Source organism: Xyrauchen texanus, chromosome 10, assembly GCF_025860055.1.
Source record: "Xyrauchen texanus isolate HMW12.3.18 chromosome 10, RBS_HiC_50CHRs, whole genome shotgun sequence".
Classification (NCBI taxonomy): Eukaryota; Metazoa; Chordata; class Actinopteri; order Cypriniformes; family Catostomidae; genus Xyrauchen; species Xyrauchen texanus.
This window is the reverse complement of record NC_068285.1, coordinates 14,228,056-14,245,848: the sequence shown is the minus strand read 5'-3', so window position 1 is coordinate 14,245,848 and position 17,793 is coordinate 14,228,056. Positions and strand designations below refer to the sequence as shown.

General features: G+C 42.3%; 2 protein-coding genes across 2 annotated transcripts; both read left to right on the top strand.

Annotated features, from left to right (window-relative positions):
- Window positions 1–757: 757 nt before the first annotated feature.
- psmb9a (proteasome 20S subunit beta 9a) lies at window positions 758–4,804 on the top strand. Its single transcript, XM_052135675.1, has 6 exons — window positions 758–999; window positions 3,204–3,271; window positions 3,433–3,564; window positions 3,709–3,838; window positions 4,005–4,146; window positions 4,652–4,804. The coding sequence occupies exons 3-6, from the start codon at window positions 3,455–3,457 to the stop codon at window positions 4,747–4,749; spliced, it is 480 nt and encodes a 159-aa protein (XP_051991635.1). The 5' UTR covers window positions 758–999; window positions 3,204–3,271; window positions 3,433–3,454; the 3' UTR covers window positions 4,750–4,804.
- Window positions 4,805–7,821: 3,017 nt separating this feature from the next.
- On the top strand, window positions 7,822–17,566 carry tap2a (transporter associated with antigen processing, subunit type a). The gene is given in 12 exon segments (XM_052135672.1): window positions 7,822–8,566; window positions 8,656–8,770; window positions 8,847–8,977; window positions 9,068–9,273; window positions 13,799–13,996; window positions 14,147–14,275; window positions 15,592–15,780; window positions 15,940–16,113; window positions 16,513–16,672; window positions 16,929–16,952; window positions 16,955–17,064; window positions 17,183–17,566. Coding segments are annotated over 12 exon segments (2,154 nt in total). The 5' UTR covers window positions 7,822–8,070; the 3' UTR covers window positions 17,405–17,566.
- The last annotated feature ends 227 nt before the right edge of the window (window positions 17,567–17,793 follow it).

The window sequence follows — 17,793 nt, the reverse complement described above, 5'->3', positions numbered from 1 at the left end:
TGTGGTTTCAGATAAGAGAGTCAACGTCTTCAATGAACTGATTTGATGTCCTTTCCTCATTGTCTGACTGACACTAAGGGTCATTGCCTGTCTACATATTTGTGTACCTTTAAGGTCATGCTTAAATCTATATCTTGGATTTAAAGAATATGTGAATGTAACAAAGGTAAAAGAGGAAGCGGGAACGGGTTTTCACAGTTCACATGAGTCTGTTTTATTCACAAATAACCAGCAACCGCTGTACAGCTTCACTCAAAACATAAGACTCTCTCAAGGGTCAGACACGAACACTCTAGTCTGTCTGTCTCCTCCCTCTCTCTCTGTGAACTTAGAGATGGTAATTAGTCACACTTTATCTCAGGTGGATGTCCTTACCTCTCTCTCTCCCCAGACAGGCGCTCGACCACGCCCTCACCTCGACAGTAAACAACAATTTTTTCACATGCATTGGCATTACTGTCAAATGGCCACATTTAACTTGGAACTATTTGTGAGTTTCATAAACCAATAATAGATTAGAAGTGACTCTGTTATTAGCGGTGCAATAAAGTGACGTCAAGAAGGATACTTTAGGTTAAAAGTAAATTTTGATAGCTGAATTTTTTAAATGTGTAGTCTAAATATATATAAACTCCTTTTCCAAGTATCATACGTTTTGATAAGGTAGTTGAAATGGCAACATTTTAATATAGGCTTAGAGTGAGTACAATGGGATGTTACATTTGTTTCACTTTCTGCAATACCCAGAAAATGGAGGAATAATATAGGGGCCTCAAATACTGCAGACCAGACAGCACGAGGACAATCAAATTGTTCTTGTAAGCGATTTAATTAAATTGCACACACTAGCAAGCGCTTCATTTGAGGTGCGCTATCGAGTATCGAGTCTCTTTTGGTATCAAGCACAGACAGGTTTGCACAGGTATCCGATTCTATCTATTCAACTTGGAGGAAGCGTTTGCAGAACCAGGATGGCTATCTGAGGAAGTCAAAACCGGGGTGAGTTATCATCTCATGACCTCAAAAGATTTAAACGTGATCTTGATTTATTTCACACTGCATCTAAACGTAGGGTTAGTTTGTCAAACGAGTTTCAAAGTTTAAACTGTAATGTTGTTTGACTGTGTCTGCGATTCTGATTGGAGCTTTCTCTTGCAAGAGAGCTTTAACAAGGATGCACATTGTGTTAGCTGCTGAAGGAAGGTTCAATACAAGTTAAGCTCAGTTCACTGCATTTATTGCATAATGTTAATCACCACAAAAATACATTTCGACTTGCCCATAATTTTCTTAATAAAGAAGAAGAAAACCGAGGTTACAGTGAGCCACTTACAATTAAAGTGTATGAGGCCAACCCTTAAAGGAATAGTGTAACAAAAATTAAAATTCTCTCATCATTTACTCACCCTCATGCCAACTCAGATGTGCATGACTTTCTTGTGCTGAACACAAACGAAGAATTTTAGGAAAATATCTCAGCTCTGTTGGTTCATTTAATGTAAGTGAAGGGTGCCCAGAACTTTAAAGCTCCAAAAAGGCACATAAAAGCAGCATAAAAGTAAACTATGCAACTCCAGTGGTTATATCCATGACTTCAGAAGCGATATGATGATATATATGTGTGGTTGAGAAACAGATCAATGTTTAAGTCCTTTTTTAATTTTTTACCATAAATTCTCCTCCTTGCCCAGTTAAATGCATGAAGAATGAGAATCTCCCAAAATAAAAGAAGAAGAATGTGGATGTGAAAGTGAACATTTATAGTAAAAAAAAACCTGAAGAATTGATGTAAGTGGTTTAAAAATTATAAACTTCACATTTCTGCCTTTAAACGCTCCAAAAATTGTCCACATTCACTTACATTTTAAGTGCCTCACTGTAACCTAAATTTTTGCTCTTTCTTAAAGAAAAGGAGGGACAAGATAAATGTATTTTTGTGTTAATCAACATTATAACTATATATGCTGTCGGTTACACACTTCTCAGCCTCCCTGGTAAAGTTTACTCCAAGGTGCTGGAGAGGAGGGTTCGGCCGATTGTCGAACCTCGGATTGAAGAGGAACAATGCGGTTTTCATCCTGGCCGTGGAACGACGGACCAGATCTTTACTCTGCAAGGATCCTGGAGGGGCCTGGGAGTATGCCCATCCGGTCTACATGTGTTTTGTGGATCTGGAGAAGGCGTATGACCGGGTCCCCGGAGAGACTGTGGGAGGTGCTGCGGAGTACGGGGTGGGGGGTCCCTTCTTAGGGCTGATCCAATCCCTGTACGTCCAAAGCGAGAGCTGTGTCCGTGTCCTCGCACGAGTCGAAGTTCATTCCATGTGGGGGTTGGTCTCCGCCAAGGCTGCGCTTTGTCACCAATCCTGTTTGTGATATTCATGGACAGGATATCGAGGCGTAGTCCTGTGCGGTTCGGTGGGCTGGGGATCTCATCGCTGCTTTTTGCAGAGTGAAGGAGTTCAAGTACCTCGGGGTCTTGTTCACGAGTGAGGGGACAATGGAGCGGGAGATTGGCCGGAGAATCGGGGCAGCGGGGGCGGTATTGCACTCGCTCTATCGCACCGTTGTCACGAAAAGAGAGCTGAGCCAAAAGGCAAAGCTCTCGATCTACCGGTCAATTTTTGTTCCTACCCTCACCTATGGTCATGAAGGTTGGGTCATGACCGAAAGAACTAGGTCGCTGAAAGTACAAGCGGCAGAAATGGGCTTCCTCAGAAGGGTGGCGGGCTTCTCCCTTAGAGATAGGGTGAGGAGCTCAGTCATCCGTGAGGAGCTCGGAGTAGAGCCGCTGCTCCTTTAGCGTCGAAAGGAGTCAGTTGAGGTGGTTTGGGCATCTGGTAAGGATGCCCCTGGCCGCCTCCCTAGGGAGGTGTTTCAGGCACGTCCAGCTGGGAGGAGGCCTCGGGAAGACCCAGGATTAGGTGGAGAGATTACATCTCCACACTGGCCTGGGAACGCTCGGGTCCCCCAGTCAGAGCTGGTTAATGTGGCTCGGGATAGGGAAGTTTGGGGCCCCCTGCTGGAGCAGCTGCCCCCGCGACCCGACTTCGGATAAGCGGTTGAAGATGGATGGATGGATGGATGGATGGATGGATGCTGTCGGTTGAGCTTAACTTCTATTGAACCTGGAATAATCCTTTATGAATATAACCAGACCTCCTTTTTTTTCAATGAATAGTTTGGATATTTTTGCCATTTTAGACGACCATCATCGCTGTTACTTTTGATGGTGGAGTTGTTCTTGGCTCTGATTCGCGTGTGTCTGCAGGGTAAGAGAAAATAATGCTGTAGTTTACATACAGATGCAACAGATTCGATCAATTAGCAGTTAAATGCACTGAAAATGTAAAACACCCGAATAGTAGGACAACTTTGTACTGTTCTACAAAACACACGCTGAAATGCTGCTTCTCTGGAATATTGTTCTCAGGGAGACAGTGGTGAATCGGGTGATGAACAAACTCTCTCCCCTCCATGATAAGATCTACTGTGCTTTGTCTGGATCAGCAGCTGATGCTCAAACCATTGCTGAGATTGTCAACTACCAACTGGATGTGCACAGGTATCACTAGTAGTCCTGTGAGTCTATTAGGCCATGTGACAATTTGATTGTCAAAAGGCAATATATATATATTGTATATGGAGATAATTTTCCATTATTGCAAAAATATGTTGTATAATAAAGCAAAATAATGTACCTGTACAGTATTGAGGTGGAAAATGACCCTCTGGTATGCTCTGCTGCTACTCTGGTGAAGAATATTTCATACAAATACAAAGAGGAACTATCAGCACATCTTATTGTTGCAGGGTGGGACAGGAAAGGAGGAGGACAGGTAATAAATATATTGTGATAGTATTTTGTTTGAGTGCAGATACAGTATTTAGTTAATAAACTGTATAGTATAAAATAATTTAGTCAATAGTCAAAAAAGTCCTACACATGTAAAATATTATAATAATTATATTGTATACATGGCCATTTCTCCCATATCCAAACAGGTGTATGCAACACTTAATGGTTTGCTCTCGAGGCAGCCTTTTGCTATTGGTGGCTCTGGGAGTTTTTACATTAATGGCTTTGTGGATGCAGAGTACCTTAAACACATGACAAAGAGAGAAAGCCAAGAGTTTGTCTTGAATGGTAAGAGTTGTCTTCAATGTAATATAACAGTGCATACATTGTCATAAGAGACACCTTATGAGTTTTATTTTAATAATCTTGCATCCTCATTTAGTAAACAAGGTGGCACCTTATTTAACAGCTGTGACTTGGCAAATGTTGCTTAATATCAAACTTTTTCAGACTTTTATAGTCATAATTCTGATTGATACTATTTCAACATTTCAGCTCAGGTCAAAGCTTTGACTTCACCATTATAAAATGCAAAATGTCTTCTTGTTCATTTTGGATCTCTTCTTTGGTAAGAGATGGACCCATTAGATTATGTAATTGGACAACCCATAGAAGTGTTGCTTCTCATATTTTATTATTGATTAAAACTGTTTAATAAATGACTGTAAAATGGATGAAGATCAACACTGAATTTCGACCAGATTGACAGGATTTCAGATAACTCTAAAGGATTATTTGCCCACTCTCTTAATCTCTAACTGTAAGATGTTAAACCTGTCTCTCTCTTTTCTAGCACTGACTCTAGCAATGGGTCGAGATGGCTCAAGTGGAGGTGTTGCATATGTTGTCACCATTGACCAAGATGGAACAGAAGAGAAATGTGTCTTATGAAATGAACTGCCCAAATTTTTTGACGAATAAAACAAAGGACATTGTTGTTAAATAAAATATGTTGCATGTTAACTTACCAATTAAAATTGTGAAAATTTGATTGTATCAGTTGTGCACACAAATACCCCTATGTGAAGTGCTATATTCAATTTCACAAAGTTTTATAATAAATAATATAATTATTAGAGTTGTTTAATTGCCACACAAAATACTATTAAACAAAGATTACAACAAAGCATACATTTTTGCTATGAGGTATTTACCTAGATTAAAAATATAAAAAAAGGTTGTAATATATATACAGAATATACACATACGGTACATAAACTGGTGGCCAAAAGTTTGGAATAATGTACAGATTTTGCTCATATGGAAAGAAATTGGCAGTTTTTTTCACCAAAGTGGCATTCAACTGATCACAATATATAGTCAGGACATTAATACATTGTAATTACTATTACAATTTTTTTTTTTAATTCAGAACTTCTTACTACAAAGATTTATCATTAAAAAAAAAAAATCCTCCACGTGCAGCAATGACAGCTTAACAGATTCTTGTAATTTTAGCGGTCAGTTTTCCAGATACTCAGGTGACATATCACCCCACACTTCCTGTAGCACTTGCCATAGATGTGTCTGTCTTGTCGGGCACTTCTCACACACCTTACAGTCTAGCTGATCCCAAAAAAGATCAATGGGGTTCAGATCCATAACACTCTTTTCCAATTATCTGTTGTCCAATGTCTGTTTCTTTGCCACTCTAACCTTTTCTTTTTGTTTTTCTGTTTCAAAAGTGGCTTTTCCTTTGCAATTCTTCCCATAAGTCCTGCAGCCCTGAGTCTTCTCTTTACTGTTGTTCATGAAACTGGTGTTGAGCGGGTAGAATTCAATGAAGCTGTCAGCGGAGGACATGTGAGGCGTCTATTTCTCAAACTAGAGACTCTGATGTACTTATCCTCTTCTTTAGTTGTACATCTGGTCTTCCACATCTCTTTCTGTCCTTGTTAGAGTCCTTTGTCTTTGAAGACCGTAGTGTTCACCTTTGTATGAAATCTTATTTCAAGCATTGTATAGCCTTTATTCCTCAAAACAATGATTGACTGATGAGTTTCTAGAGAGCTGTTTCTTTTTTAGCCATTTTTGACCTAATATTGACCTTAAGACATGCCAGTCTATTGCATACTGTGGCAACTCAAAAACAAGCACAAAGACAATGTTAAGCTTCATTTAACGAATCAAATAGCTTTCAACTGTGTTTGATATAATTGCAAGTGAATTTCTAGTACCAAATTAGCAATTAAGCATGATTACTCAAGGATGAGGTGTTGGAGTGATGCTGCTGGAAATGGGGGCCTATCTAGATTTGATCAAAAATGACTTTTTTTTTTTCTCAAATAGTGATTGTGCTTTGTGATCCCACTTTGGTGAATTCAAGTACCAATTTCCCTCCGAAACAGCAAAATCTGTACATTATTCCAAACTTTTGGCCACCAATGTGTGTGTGTGTGTGTATGTATATATATACAGTGAGGAAAATAAGTATTTGAACACCCTGCTATTTTGCAAGTTCTCCCACTTAGAAATCATGGAGGGGTCTGAAATTGTCATCGTGAGGTGCATGTCCACTGTGAGAGACATAATCTAAAAAAAATCCAGAAATCACAATATATGATTTTTTAACTATTTATTTGTATGATACAGTTGCAAATAAGTATTTGAACACCTGTCTATCAGCTAGAATTCTGACCCTCAAAGACCTGTTAGTCTGCCTTTAAAATGTCCACCTCCACTCCATTTATTATCCTAAATTAGATGCACCTGTTTGAGGTCGTTAGCTGCATAAAGACACCTGTCCACCCCATACAATCAGTAAGAATCCAACTACTAACATGGCCAAGACCAAAGAGCTGTCCAAAGACACTAGAGACAAAATTGTACACCTCCACAAGGCTGGAAAGGGCTACGGGAAATTGCCAAGCAGCTTGGTAAAAAAGGTCCACTGTTGGAGCAATCATTAGAAAATGGAAGAAGCTAAACATGACTGTCAATCTCCCTCGGACTGGGGCTCCATGCAAGATCTCACCTCGTGGGGTCTCAATGATCCTAAGAAAGGTGAGAAATTAGCCCGAACTACACGGGAGGAGCTGGTCAATGACCTGAAAAGAGCTGGGACCACCGCTTCCAAGGTTACTGTTGGTAATACACTAAGACGCCATGGTTTGAAATCATGCATGGCACGGAAGGTTCCCCTGCTTAAACCAGCACATGTCAAGGCCCGTCTTAAGTTTGCCAATGACCATTTGGATGATCCAGAGGAGTCATGGGAGAAAGTCATGTGGTCAGATGAGACCAAAATAGAACTTTTTGGTCATAATTCCACTAACCGTGTTTGGAGGAAGAAGAATACCATCCCAAGAACACCATCCCTACTGTGAAGCATGGGGGTGGTAGCATCATGCTTTGGGGGTGTTTTTCTGCACATGGGACAGGGCGACTGCACTGCATTAAGGAGAGGATGACCGGGCCATGTATTGCGAGATTTTGGGGAACAACCTCCTTCCCTCAGTTAGAGCATTGAAGATGGGTCGAGGCTGGGTCTTCCAACATGACAATGACCAAGCACACAGCCAGGATAACCAAGGAGTGGCTCTGTAAGAAGCATATCAAGGTTCTGGCGTGGCCTAGCCAGTCTCCAGACCTAAACCCAATAGAGAATCTTTGGAGGGAGCTCAAACTCCGTGTTTCTCAGCGACAGCCCAAAAATGTGCCCCATTCACTCCCATTGTGAGTCTCACTGAAACCTCCGTTTTATATAAGTATTATAATTATTCCATTAATAAATAGGAACTATAGACCTGCTAGAGAAAAAAAAAATGAAAATCTAAAACCAGCCCAAGATGGTCACACTGACAAGCTTAAGTGTCAAAAACCCCTTTAAAACCAGTCAAGCTACCAGGCTGAGTGACCATCTAAATTTGAAAATATTTGGAATTGATTGATTGAACGTTCCGATTAGAACGTTGCACAGGGCAATGTTGTAAAACGCGGCAGTTATATTTGTTATATTTTTGGAAGGAAAACCCCCTAATCCCGCGAAATCGAAAGCGAAAGAAAAACAATGTCAGTGTCCTTAACTAACCCTGCGCTAAAATAGGAGAGATTTAAGAGGATTTCGTCTAAAAAAAGGCGAAAGACGGGAGAACGCGTAATAATAAAAATAACAACCAAAAATATCATATGATTTCTTTTTTTATTAGCAGCCTATAGGATATGCGTGTGGGTTATTTCGCATTACGGCGGTAACTGATTTATACATCCAACATGCGGAAAGTTTTGGCGTTCGCGTGTATATTATGTGTGGACATAATCATCGTTTACATTCTGGACCTCGGGGGAACTTTGTTTAAGTCTCGTCCAAGTCATTTTGACCTTAATCTATTACGCCAATGGGCTGAATCTGGACTGCGATGCACACTGCTGTACACTGGATCCCTTTACTGTAAAGATGCCGCACATCCGTTGATAAGGCGATGGATTGCAGTCCACTGTGTAATCGGTTCGGTGTACGAAACCGGACGCTCGACAATATTTGGCAACTATCGGCTAGATAAATTCAATATGTGGCTTGTCGGTACCGTGGCTGCTGCTTTGGCTAGTCTGTTATGGGAAATCACTTTGCCTGACACGAATGGAAAGGGTAACGGCAAAGAGAGCAAACAGAAGGCTAGACTTCTCTTCATGAGGGTCATCCGTTTCTACAAACCTGACTACATATTATTGTGTGGAGCTTTTGTCTTTCTGGCCTTTGCTGTGCTCTGTGAGTAGTCCATTATATTTACTTATAAAATCAACAGTGTTTGTAAACCTGCATTGTAAAGTCAGATGTTGCCTTCTTATGTGTTTCAGGTGAGATGTTCATCCCACTGTACACGGGAGAAGTGATTGACATTTTAGGTTCCAAGTACCAGTGGGATAACTTTAGATTTGCTATCATTCTCATGGGATTATTCTCATTGGGAAGGTTGGTGCAGCAAAACACATGTGCTATATTACAAAAATGTCCATTCAATATCCTAATGTATGCTATTTTTGCCTAGTTCTTTCAGCGCAGGTTGTCGTGGAGGCCTCTTCATGTGCGCCATCAATAGATTCACTAGCAGAGTCAAGTTGCAACTGTTTGGGTCCATTGTCAGACAGGACATTTGCTTCTTTGAGACCATCAAGACAGGTAGTCCTGTGTATTCAAACATCAGACCTCATGTTTGTGTGCCAGTCTTTGTCTATGAGATGCCATTGTCTTTAATGTTCTGTCTTTCAGGTGATATCACATCTAGACTGTCCACAGACACCACTCTGATGGCCCGGGCTGTGGCACTGAATGTTAATGTTCTTCTGCGGACCACGATAAAGACCCTGGGCATGCTTTATCTGATGGTGAGCCTGTCTTGGAAGCTTACACTTCTGATGTTGATGGAAACACCACTGACGGGCTTACTGCAGAACATATATGACACACATTATCAGGTATGAAGCAATAAAATGCTACCATGATGTATACAGGGTTGGGAGGGTTACTTTTGAAATGTATTCCACTGCAGATTACAGAATTCATGCTGTAAAATGTAATTTGTAATGTATTCCGTTAGATTATTCAAGGTCAGTAACATATTCTAAATAGTTTGGATTACTTCAGGACTGGTAAAAAACAAATCACTTGTTTTGATTATAAAAACTCTGCCAGTACAGTAAGACAAAATACACATGTTAAAAATACATTCTCTGAAAAACCTAAATATCTTATGCAGTGTTGTTTCTAAAACAAGATAAATCAAATTGATCTTGTTTTAAAGATTTTTAGATATTTTTTCAGGAAAACAAATCAAACATTTTTATCAAGAATATGATTTTTGCCCTAATATCAAAGGTCTTACTAGAAAAAAGAAATTATTATCTAACGTGAATTTTCTTAATAAAAAAGACGATTGTGTCTGGTAACATGTGCATGTAAAATGGCTGGAAATAGCATTTTAGCTTAGCATAAACTGACAATTTACACAATATTTCTATTTCTTGTGCTCAAAACTTACTTCTCTGTCTGCTCGTATGAACACATCATAAAGTGTTTCACCGCTGTTCAAATGCACTTTGGATCACATCATTTATATGTATAAATGTTTTCCATCTGAAAGGACTAAATATTAAATTAAATAACTGACATTAAAATGCAAAGTAATCTCTTCAATAATCAAAATACTTTTTGAATGTAACTGTATTCTAATTACCAATTATTTAAACTGTAACTGAAGTGGAATACAGTTACTTATATTTTGTATTTGAAATACGTAATCCCGTTACATATATTTTCCATTACTTCCCAACCCTGGTTGTATACCAATAGTTCCTAATCTAGGGTTCACGAGTTCACTGGTTCATATAGACCTGGAGTACATCAAGGTAAACGGATTTGGCATGCTGTCCATAACTGAGAGGCTCAAGCACAGGACTGGGCTTGAGGTCAGAGAACGTCTAGGTTACGGATGTAACCTCCGTTCCCTGATGGAGGGAACGAGACGTTGTGTTGAAGAAACCTACGGAAACTGATAACAAAGCCGTGCTTACCCAAAGGCTTGCCATCTACTGCGTTGTGGTGGGCCGCGATAGCGGCTACATACACCTTCAAGGTGGAGGGGGACAGCCTCCCCTCCAACCTCTCCTGCAGGGATGAGAGCACTGACCTAACTGTGCACCTCTGTGTGTCTTCAGCCCGGGAAGAGCACCAATTCGCGAACAAGCGCCACTTAAGGGCGTAAAGTTGCCAGGTAGAAGGGGCTCCGGCTTGGTTGATCGTGTCTACGACGGCAGGTGGTAGACCAACTAGATCTTCCACATCCCATCTAGGGGCCAGACGTGGAGGTTCCAGAGGTCTGGGTGCGGATGCCAGAGCGTGCCCCGTCCCTGAGAAAGAAGGTCTTTCCTCCGGGGAATTCGCCAGGGAGGGGCTGTCGCGAGGAGTACGAGATCCGAGAACCATGTCCGAGTGGGCCAATAGGGGGCCACTAGAGTGACTTGTTCCTCGTCCTCCCTGACCTTGCACAGCACCTGTGCAAGAAGGCTCACTGGGGGAAATGCGTACTTACGCAAATACTTACGCATTTGGGAACTTACCCGAACCGTTCCCAAATCAGCTGGATCGACTGGGGGTGAAGCCTCCACTCTCTACTGGGCAAGCGTTGTCGTGATAGCGCATCCGCCACCGCATTGAGGTTGCCCGGGATGTGACTGGCTCCAAAGGAGGAGACGACGGGCGAGTTGTGACATGTAGCGGGAGCGTACGCCGCCATGGCGATTTATGTATGCTACAGCAGTGGTGCTGTCTGATCTGATTAAGACGTGTTTGCCCTGAATTAGCGGGAGAAACCTCAGCAGGGCAAAGAATACAGTCAGCAACTCTAGGCAGTTGATGAGCCAGCGCACCGGTGCCCCAACCCAATTTGGAGGCGTCGGTTGTGACCAGAACGCATCGGGACACCTGCTGCAAGGGGGCTCCTCAGCAGAGGTCTGTCCAGGGTTTGAACATTTGGCGGCAGGCGGCAGGCGGGGGTGATGATCACATGGTGCGTGAGGATGCCATATGCCCCAGGAGCTTCTGGAAAAGTTTTAAAAGGACCGCCGAGCCCAGCCTGAAGGCGGTTTGGCATTTCAGCACTGCGTGCGCTCATTGGCGAGGCGCGCTGACATTGAGACTGAGTCTAACTCCATGCAGAGAGAAGAGATGCTTTGAACCGGGGCGAGCTTGCTCTTTTCCCAGTTGACCTGAAGCCCTAAACGGCTGAGGTGCCTGAGCACCTGGTCCCTGTGGGCACATAGTAACTCTTGGGAGCGGGCCAGGAAGAGCTAATCATCGAGGTAGTTGAGTATGCGAATGCCTGCTTCCCGAAGCGGGGCAAGGGCTGCCTCCATGACCTTTGTAAAGACATGGACAGGGACATGCTGAAGGGGGGGACCTTGTAATGATACGCCTGGCCGTCGAACACGAGCCGTAGAAAGGGTCGAGGCCAAATAGAGACGTGGAAGTACGCGTCCTTCAAGTCTGCCACTGCGAACAAATCTAGATGCCAGACGTAAGTTAGGATGTGTCTTGCTTGAGCATTTTGAATTGGAGTTTGTGCAAGGCCCGGTTGAAAACTCGCAAGTCCAAGATCAGTCGTAAGCCGCCGCCTTTCTTGGGTATGATGAAGTAAGGGCTGTAGGCGGAGGCCTGGCAAACTGAATTGCGTAACTGAGTCGGATGGTCCTGGCCAGCCAGCGTGATGATTGGGAAGTGAAAGCCACGCATCCAAGCTTCGTGCTAGGGGCACTAAGGGGACGATTATTTTTGACGTACCCGGCGGGGCTTCGCAGCAGGGTGGAGCAGGTAATGCGGCGTCAGGAGGCAAAGGTGCGTCCCGAGGCTCTGGTGCTGAGAGAAGACTCGAAGCACTTACACTTACCTTGCTCCGTACACCCAGTCGTGGGGCTGGAGACGAGAGGTCTGCATCCAGTGGGCCGGGACTGTTGAGGTGTGGCAGCAGAGTGAGCTGTGAGCTGTGGGCTGTGAGCGGCGCACATGCCCGAGGAACCAATTGAGTAGCTGTGAGGGGGGGACGAAGGTCTCCGGTCCAGCCTCGCGCTCATGGCGGCCCGGGAAAGCATAGCGGACCTCTGCGCGTCAGCCTCAGACTGGGCGAGCAGACCCAAAGTTGGCGGCCCAGGCGAGTCATCGGTATCAGACGCGGCTGTGCCGCTCTCCGATGCAGAGGCGATGTCGTCATCCAATTCCGAGGGAGAATGCCGGACGGCCGCGAAACGAGCCGCACTTATCCCGAGCTCGGACGGAAACAAGCAAGCGTGCCGGGGAGGCGGGTGATTTGCGGGGATTTACCCGGCGAAACTGAGCCCGTCATTATCCCCAAATATCCTTCATCGCCCGTGGCGCCTGCCCCAATCCCGTAGGAAGGAGGCGAGGTGCTGGGGGTGGCTGAAGTGGCTTTCTCTCGAAAAGTGACCGCAATGCCGCCACGGCTATGTTCTCGCACTGAGACCATGAACCATTCATAAAATGCTGCCTGCGTGTGATCGCAGCCCAGACACGCGAGGCAGCTTTTATGACCGTCAGAAGTTGAGAGAAATCAACCGCATCCAGAAATTACACAGAGGCGGAAAGACGTTTTTAAAAAGACGCGTCCTGAAAAGGACGTTCAACGCCAGCTGTGTATTTGCTCTTTTAGAGAAAATAACTCTTTTAGAGAAAATATCTCTTTTAACTGCGCTGTCGAAGCGCCCAGGGGCAAACTGCACTGCCATGCAGAGAAGGAGAAATCCGCTGATATGCGCTGTAGATCCAACAGCAATCGCACTCAGAGATGGGAGGAACAGTGTGTGACTTGCAGCTTGCTGCATACACGACCATTGGCGCCGAAGAAAATGTCTTAATGAAACGATGCATTTCCCCGCCTTTATACCCGTATGTCTGGGGGCGGAACATGCAAATTCTGTCTGCCAATTTCTTATTGGCCTTTTTTCATAGATCAGAGGTGTATTCGGCCCTCAAGAGAGACCCCTAATGTCGCTTCTCTGACACAACGTTGAAGTGAGCGACAGACGGGGAACCCTAGACTCTCTGACGAAAGCAAGAAATAGAAATATGAGTGTAGAGCGGAGGAGGGCAGGGCCGGGCTGGAACAACTCACGCTCAGTCCCCAATCAGCCTGATGGGGGTGCGTGAGGGATAAAGGCGGCCGAGGGCGACAGTTCGAGTGAGAGAGAATTACAGGCAGCTGCCCTGTATGTGTTTGTGTGTCTTTTTATTAAATACATTTAATTTATAAAATAAAAAGCCTCTGCCGCCTTTTTCGCTCATGTGCCTCCATCATGCTGATTTGGGACCGGGCATGCGTTGTTCCGGCCCTGCCCTCCTCCGCTCTACAATGATTTTGAAATAATAATTGGTATTGGTGTCAATCAATATTGTCATTGTTTAGTAGTGTGTATGTTTTTATGACCTTTTTAGAGGCTGTCAAAAGAAGTTCAGGACTCCATGGCACATGCTAATGAAACTGCTGGGGAGGCCGTTTCAGGCATCAGGACTGTAAAGAGCTTCAGGACCGAACCGGGGGAAGCCAGACGCTATTATGTCCGCTTGATGAACACTCATAATCTAAAGTCCCGACGGGACACAGTCAGGGCAGTTTACCTGCTAGTTAGACGGGTTAGTATGGGGTTATTGTGCAAAATATTTATGTTTTTTCTTCAAAGTACATTTTAAGAAAAACATCTCTACATGTTGTGTATGGATGTGGATCTGGATATGCATGGATATTGATCTTTTCTCATTGCTGGTGTTTGTTTGGTTTCGCAGATGACAGAATTGGGGATGAAGGTGGCCATGTTGTACTATGGGAGGCTCTTTATCCAATATGGACAGATGAGCACAGGAAATCTTGTCTCCTTCATTCTCTATCAGTCAAACCTTGGGAGGAACATTAGGGTATTACTTTGTTTATTTTTTATTTTCTGTCTATCCACTTGATTCAAAAAGCTTATACTGTATATTGTTTGTTAGTAAATGATATGTAGGCTTATTGTGCTTTGATATCGGCAAGAGCCAGAGAGAGACCACAAATGTCCAATCCTATTTTCCTCTTTCTGCAGATGTTTTCTAACCAAAAGTACACAAAAGTGTTATGTTTATGACTATGACATTTTTGACATCATGACATGTTTGTGTCTATGACATAAAGCATAAAATAAAAACAATTAGTCAACAAGAGTTTCGGCTTGTTTGAGTAGAGAAAATTAACATTAGGTTTAGATTGTTATGGTGTTTGTTATGCTTTTTTCTTTCAAATTCTATTTTATTTTCACAGTTTCCATGTTTTCCATTTTATGTTTCAAAATTCCAGATTTGACTGTTTAATTCAGTTTTCTCTCCAATTTGGAATGCCCAGTTCCCAATGGGCTCTAAGTCCTCGTGGTGGCATAGTGATTTGCCTCAATCCGGGTGGTGGAGGATGAATCTCAGTTGCGGCCACGTCTGAGACCGTCAATCTGTGCATCTTATCATGTGGCTTGTTGAGCACTTTACCGCGGAGATGCAGTCAAAAATTTACATTGAATATTACATACAAATTAAATAACTATAGTATTAATATATTTTTGTCATATTGTTTTATTTGAAATAATTGTATTAGCTTGAGAGTGGTCGCACGTGATCCAAGAAGTAGGAAAGATGATTTGCGATAGCCAGAATTGCATGGATTTGCTGCCTATGAAGAGTGTTCCAAATCTTCATTTCAGTTAGGATGCTGCCATGTAACCTTTGTAGGCAGAAGACAGCGAGGCAGCTCACAAAGTTTTGGAACAGAGCCTAAGTGAAGCCCTTTCAGTTTCTGTATGGTTTTGAAAGTAAAAATATATTTTTATCCCAGTTATGTGATATTCCATAACATTCCATGTTTTAAAGTTAATTCTATTTTTGTAACTGGATTCTGCAAACTCCACTCATAGGGCCCTACAATATGCAGGACTTGTTTTATGTTTTTGGTATTAATTTAGATGGTAAAAACATAACCAAAATTGTGGCAATGCTCATACTATCCACCTACCAAATTTTTAAATACGTAAATACATAAATCTACTTTTAAAAAAAATTATTTCACTGGTAATATACTGTAAAGGGTTGGGAAAAATGTATCACATAAAGCCGCAGCCCTCACAACTACATTTAAATAAAAAAAATTGCTTAACTTATTAGAAGCTGCACTGTGATATTTTAATAGCTTCAAAATCTCTATCTCAATTCAGACTTTGATCTATATCTTTGGAGACATGCTGAACTCAGTGGGTGCGGCTGGTAAGGTGTTTGAGTACCTAGACCGAAAGCCTGAAGTCAGTACTGATGGCAACCTGCAGCCCGATGATCTCAAGGGACATATCAACTTTCTGGACCTCACCTTCTCCTATCCCAGAAGACCCAACCACAATGTGTTAAAGGTACAGAGCTTAGACTGAGGGACACGACTAACTTTATCTCTCTTGACCTTTGTAAACATTGACAAGCCTCTCAGACATATATCTCAAATTTTAATAAATAAGGTATTTATGAAGTTAAATAATTTACTGAATTTACCTTTCCTTTTCTTCTGTTTTTAGAACTTCTCTCTTGAGTTGAAGCCAGGTCAGATGACTGCTCTGGTGGGAATGTCAGGTGGGGGGAAGAGCACCTGTGTGAGTTTGCTGGAGAGATTCTACCAGCCTCAGCAGGGACAGATCCTGCTTGACGGACAACCACTACAGAACTATCAGCACAACTACATACACAGCAAGGTGACTACATTTATAACATATTATTGACAAATAGAACAAAATACTTCCGTGATAAATCTCTTGCACTTGTAGGAAGTGGGGGCCAGGTTAACAGTACTCTTGGGTCGTTTATTCTCCACATTTTTCAATATACACACAAAAATAATGTTTTTCATCAATTAACACATAGACAAACAGCTTTGTGCGTCGCTCTCTCTCTCCCCTGGACTAACATTTAATCTCTCTCCAGCTCTCACTGCAAACACAAATAGCTGTTAGAGATAATTTCCCACAGGTGTCAATCCTTACCGCTCTACCTCTACTGGCCTTGCTCTCCACAGACGTCACTTGGCCACACCCCATCACCACAAATTCCAGCCAGGACTGAACAAAATAACATCTGAATAATATCTGTTTCAGATAGCAATGGTGGGTCAGGAGCCTGTACTTTTCTCTGGTACTGTACGGGACAATATCACCTATGGTCTGGTGGGCTGTTCAATGGAGAGAGTAAAGGAAGCTGCCAGTAAAGCCAACGCCCATGCCTTCATCAGCAAACTGGAAAATGGCTATGATACAGGTAGGTATATAAACTGCTTTTAGCTTCTCTGAAAATTAAGCAGGACTTTTCAGCATGGATTTGTAAAAAAAACAGAATTTAAGTCATTTAAACATTACTGATATTTTCCATTTTTACTGTTTTCTTTAAAAAAATGTATTTACTCCATATAATGTAGAAGGGAAGCATCTAGATTTAAGCATGTAAAGTCAAAGAAAAAAATCCCACGAGTCCAACAAGTACACACACATTCACCAAATCCTGTTTCATGTGTCAGATGTGGGAGAGCGTGGTAATCTGCTGTCAGGGGTGAGAAACAGCGTATTGCCATCGCCAGAGCTCTGATAAGACAACCTCAGGTCCTCATACTGGATGAAGTGACCAGCTCCCTGGACACTGAAAGTGAACAAATGGTAAAATATAACTATTCGTATAAATACAGGCACAAAAATGTACATATGTACATGTGCCTTCAGATTTTAAGTGTAACTATCAAAAGATTTCTTACAAAATATATCATTTTTTCCACAGGTTCAGCAAGCCCTGGCCAGTTGCCCCACCCAGACTCTGCTTGTGATTGCTCATAGGCTGAAGACCATTGAGAAGGCGGATCAGATAGTGTTGATTGACAGCGGGCAGGTTGTGGAGCAGGGCACTCATGATGAACTAATGGATAGGAAGGGAAGTTACTATAAACTGAGAGAGAGGCTCTTTAATGATGATAACACAGTCAACAAAAAAAAACAAAAATGATCATGATGAAAGTCTAAAAGTCTGTGCCAAAATGTTGTACTAGTGCATAATAAGCAAACAATTTTTGTAAATACTTTTCTTTAAGTACACAATAAATATTTTAGAGATCTGGTACACCTGTACATAAAAATAACCATAATTGGGCAAAGTTGTAATATTTGATTGTGAATAAATATCAGGTTCACTGATTTACTGTTTAACCTGTTTGTGTCAGATTTTACTATGTGTGCTTTTCCAAACAAACACAGTAAGATTTCATATTTTAGTGTGATGACCAGGGTTCAGTTCCCTGAAAAAAAATGAATTCCAGGCCTGGAAAAGTCATGAAAATTAGAAAATCTTAAATAGTGAACATAAATATTTCTGGTAATACTCAGCTCGAAAAATGA

Excerpts from the sequence above, each read along its gene's own strand:
- psmb9a (XM_052135675.1), top strand. The coding sequence starts at position 3,455 with ATGAACAAACTCTCTCCCCTCCATGATAAGATCTACTGTGCTTTGTCT. Across the intron at positions 3,565-3,708 it reads TACCAACTGGATGTGCACAG|TATTGAGGTGGAAAATGACC; the intron begins GTATCACTAGTA and ends GTACCTGTACAG. Across the intron at positions 4,147-4,651 it reads CCAAGAGTTTGTCTTGAATG|CACTGACTCTAGCAATGGGT; the intron begins GTAAGAGTTGTC and ends TCTCTTTTCTAG.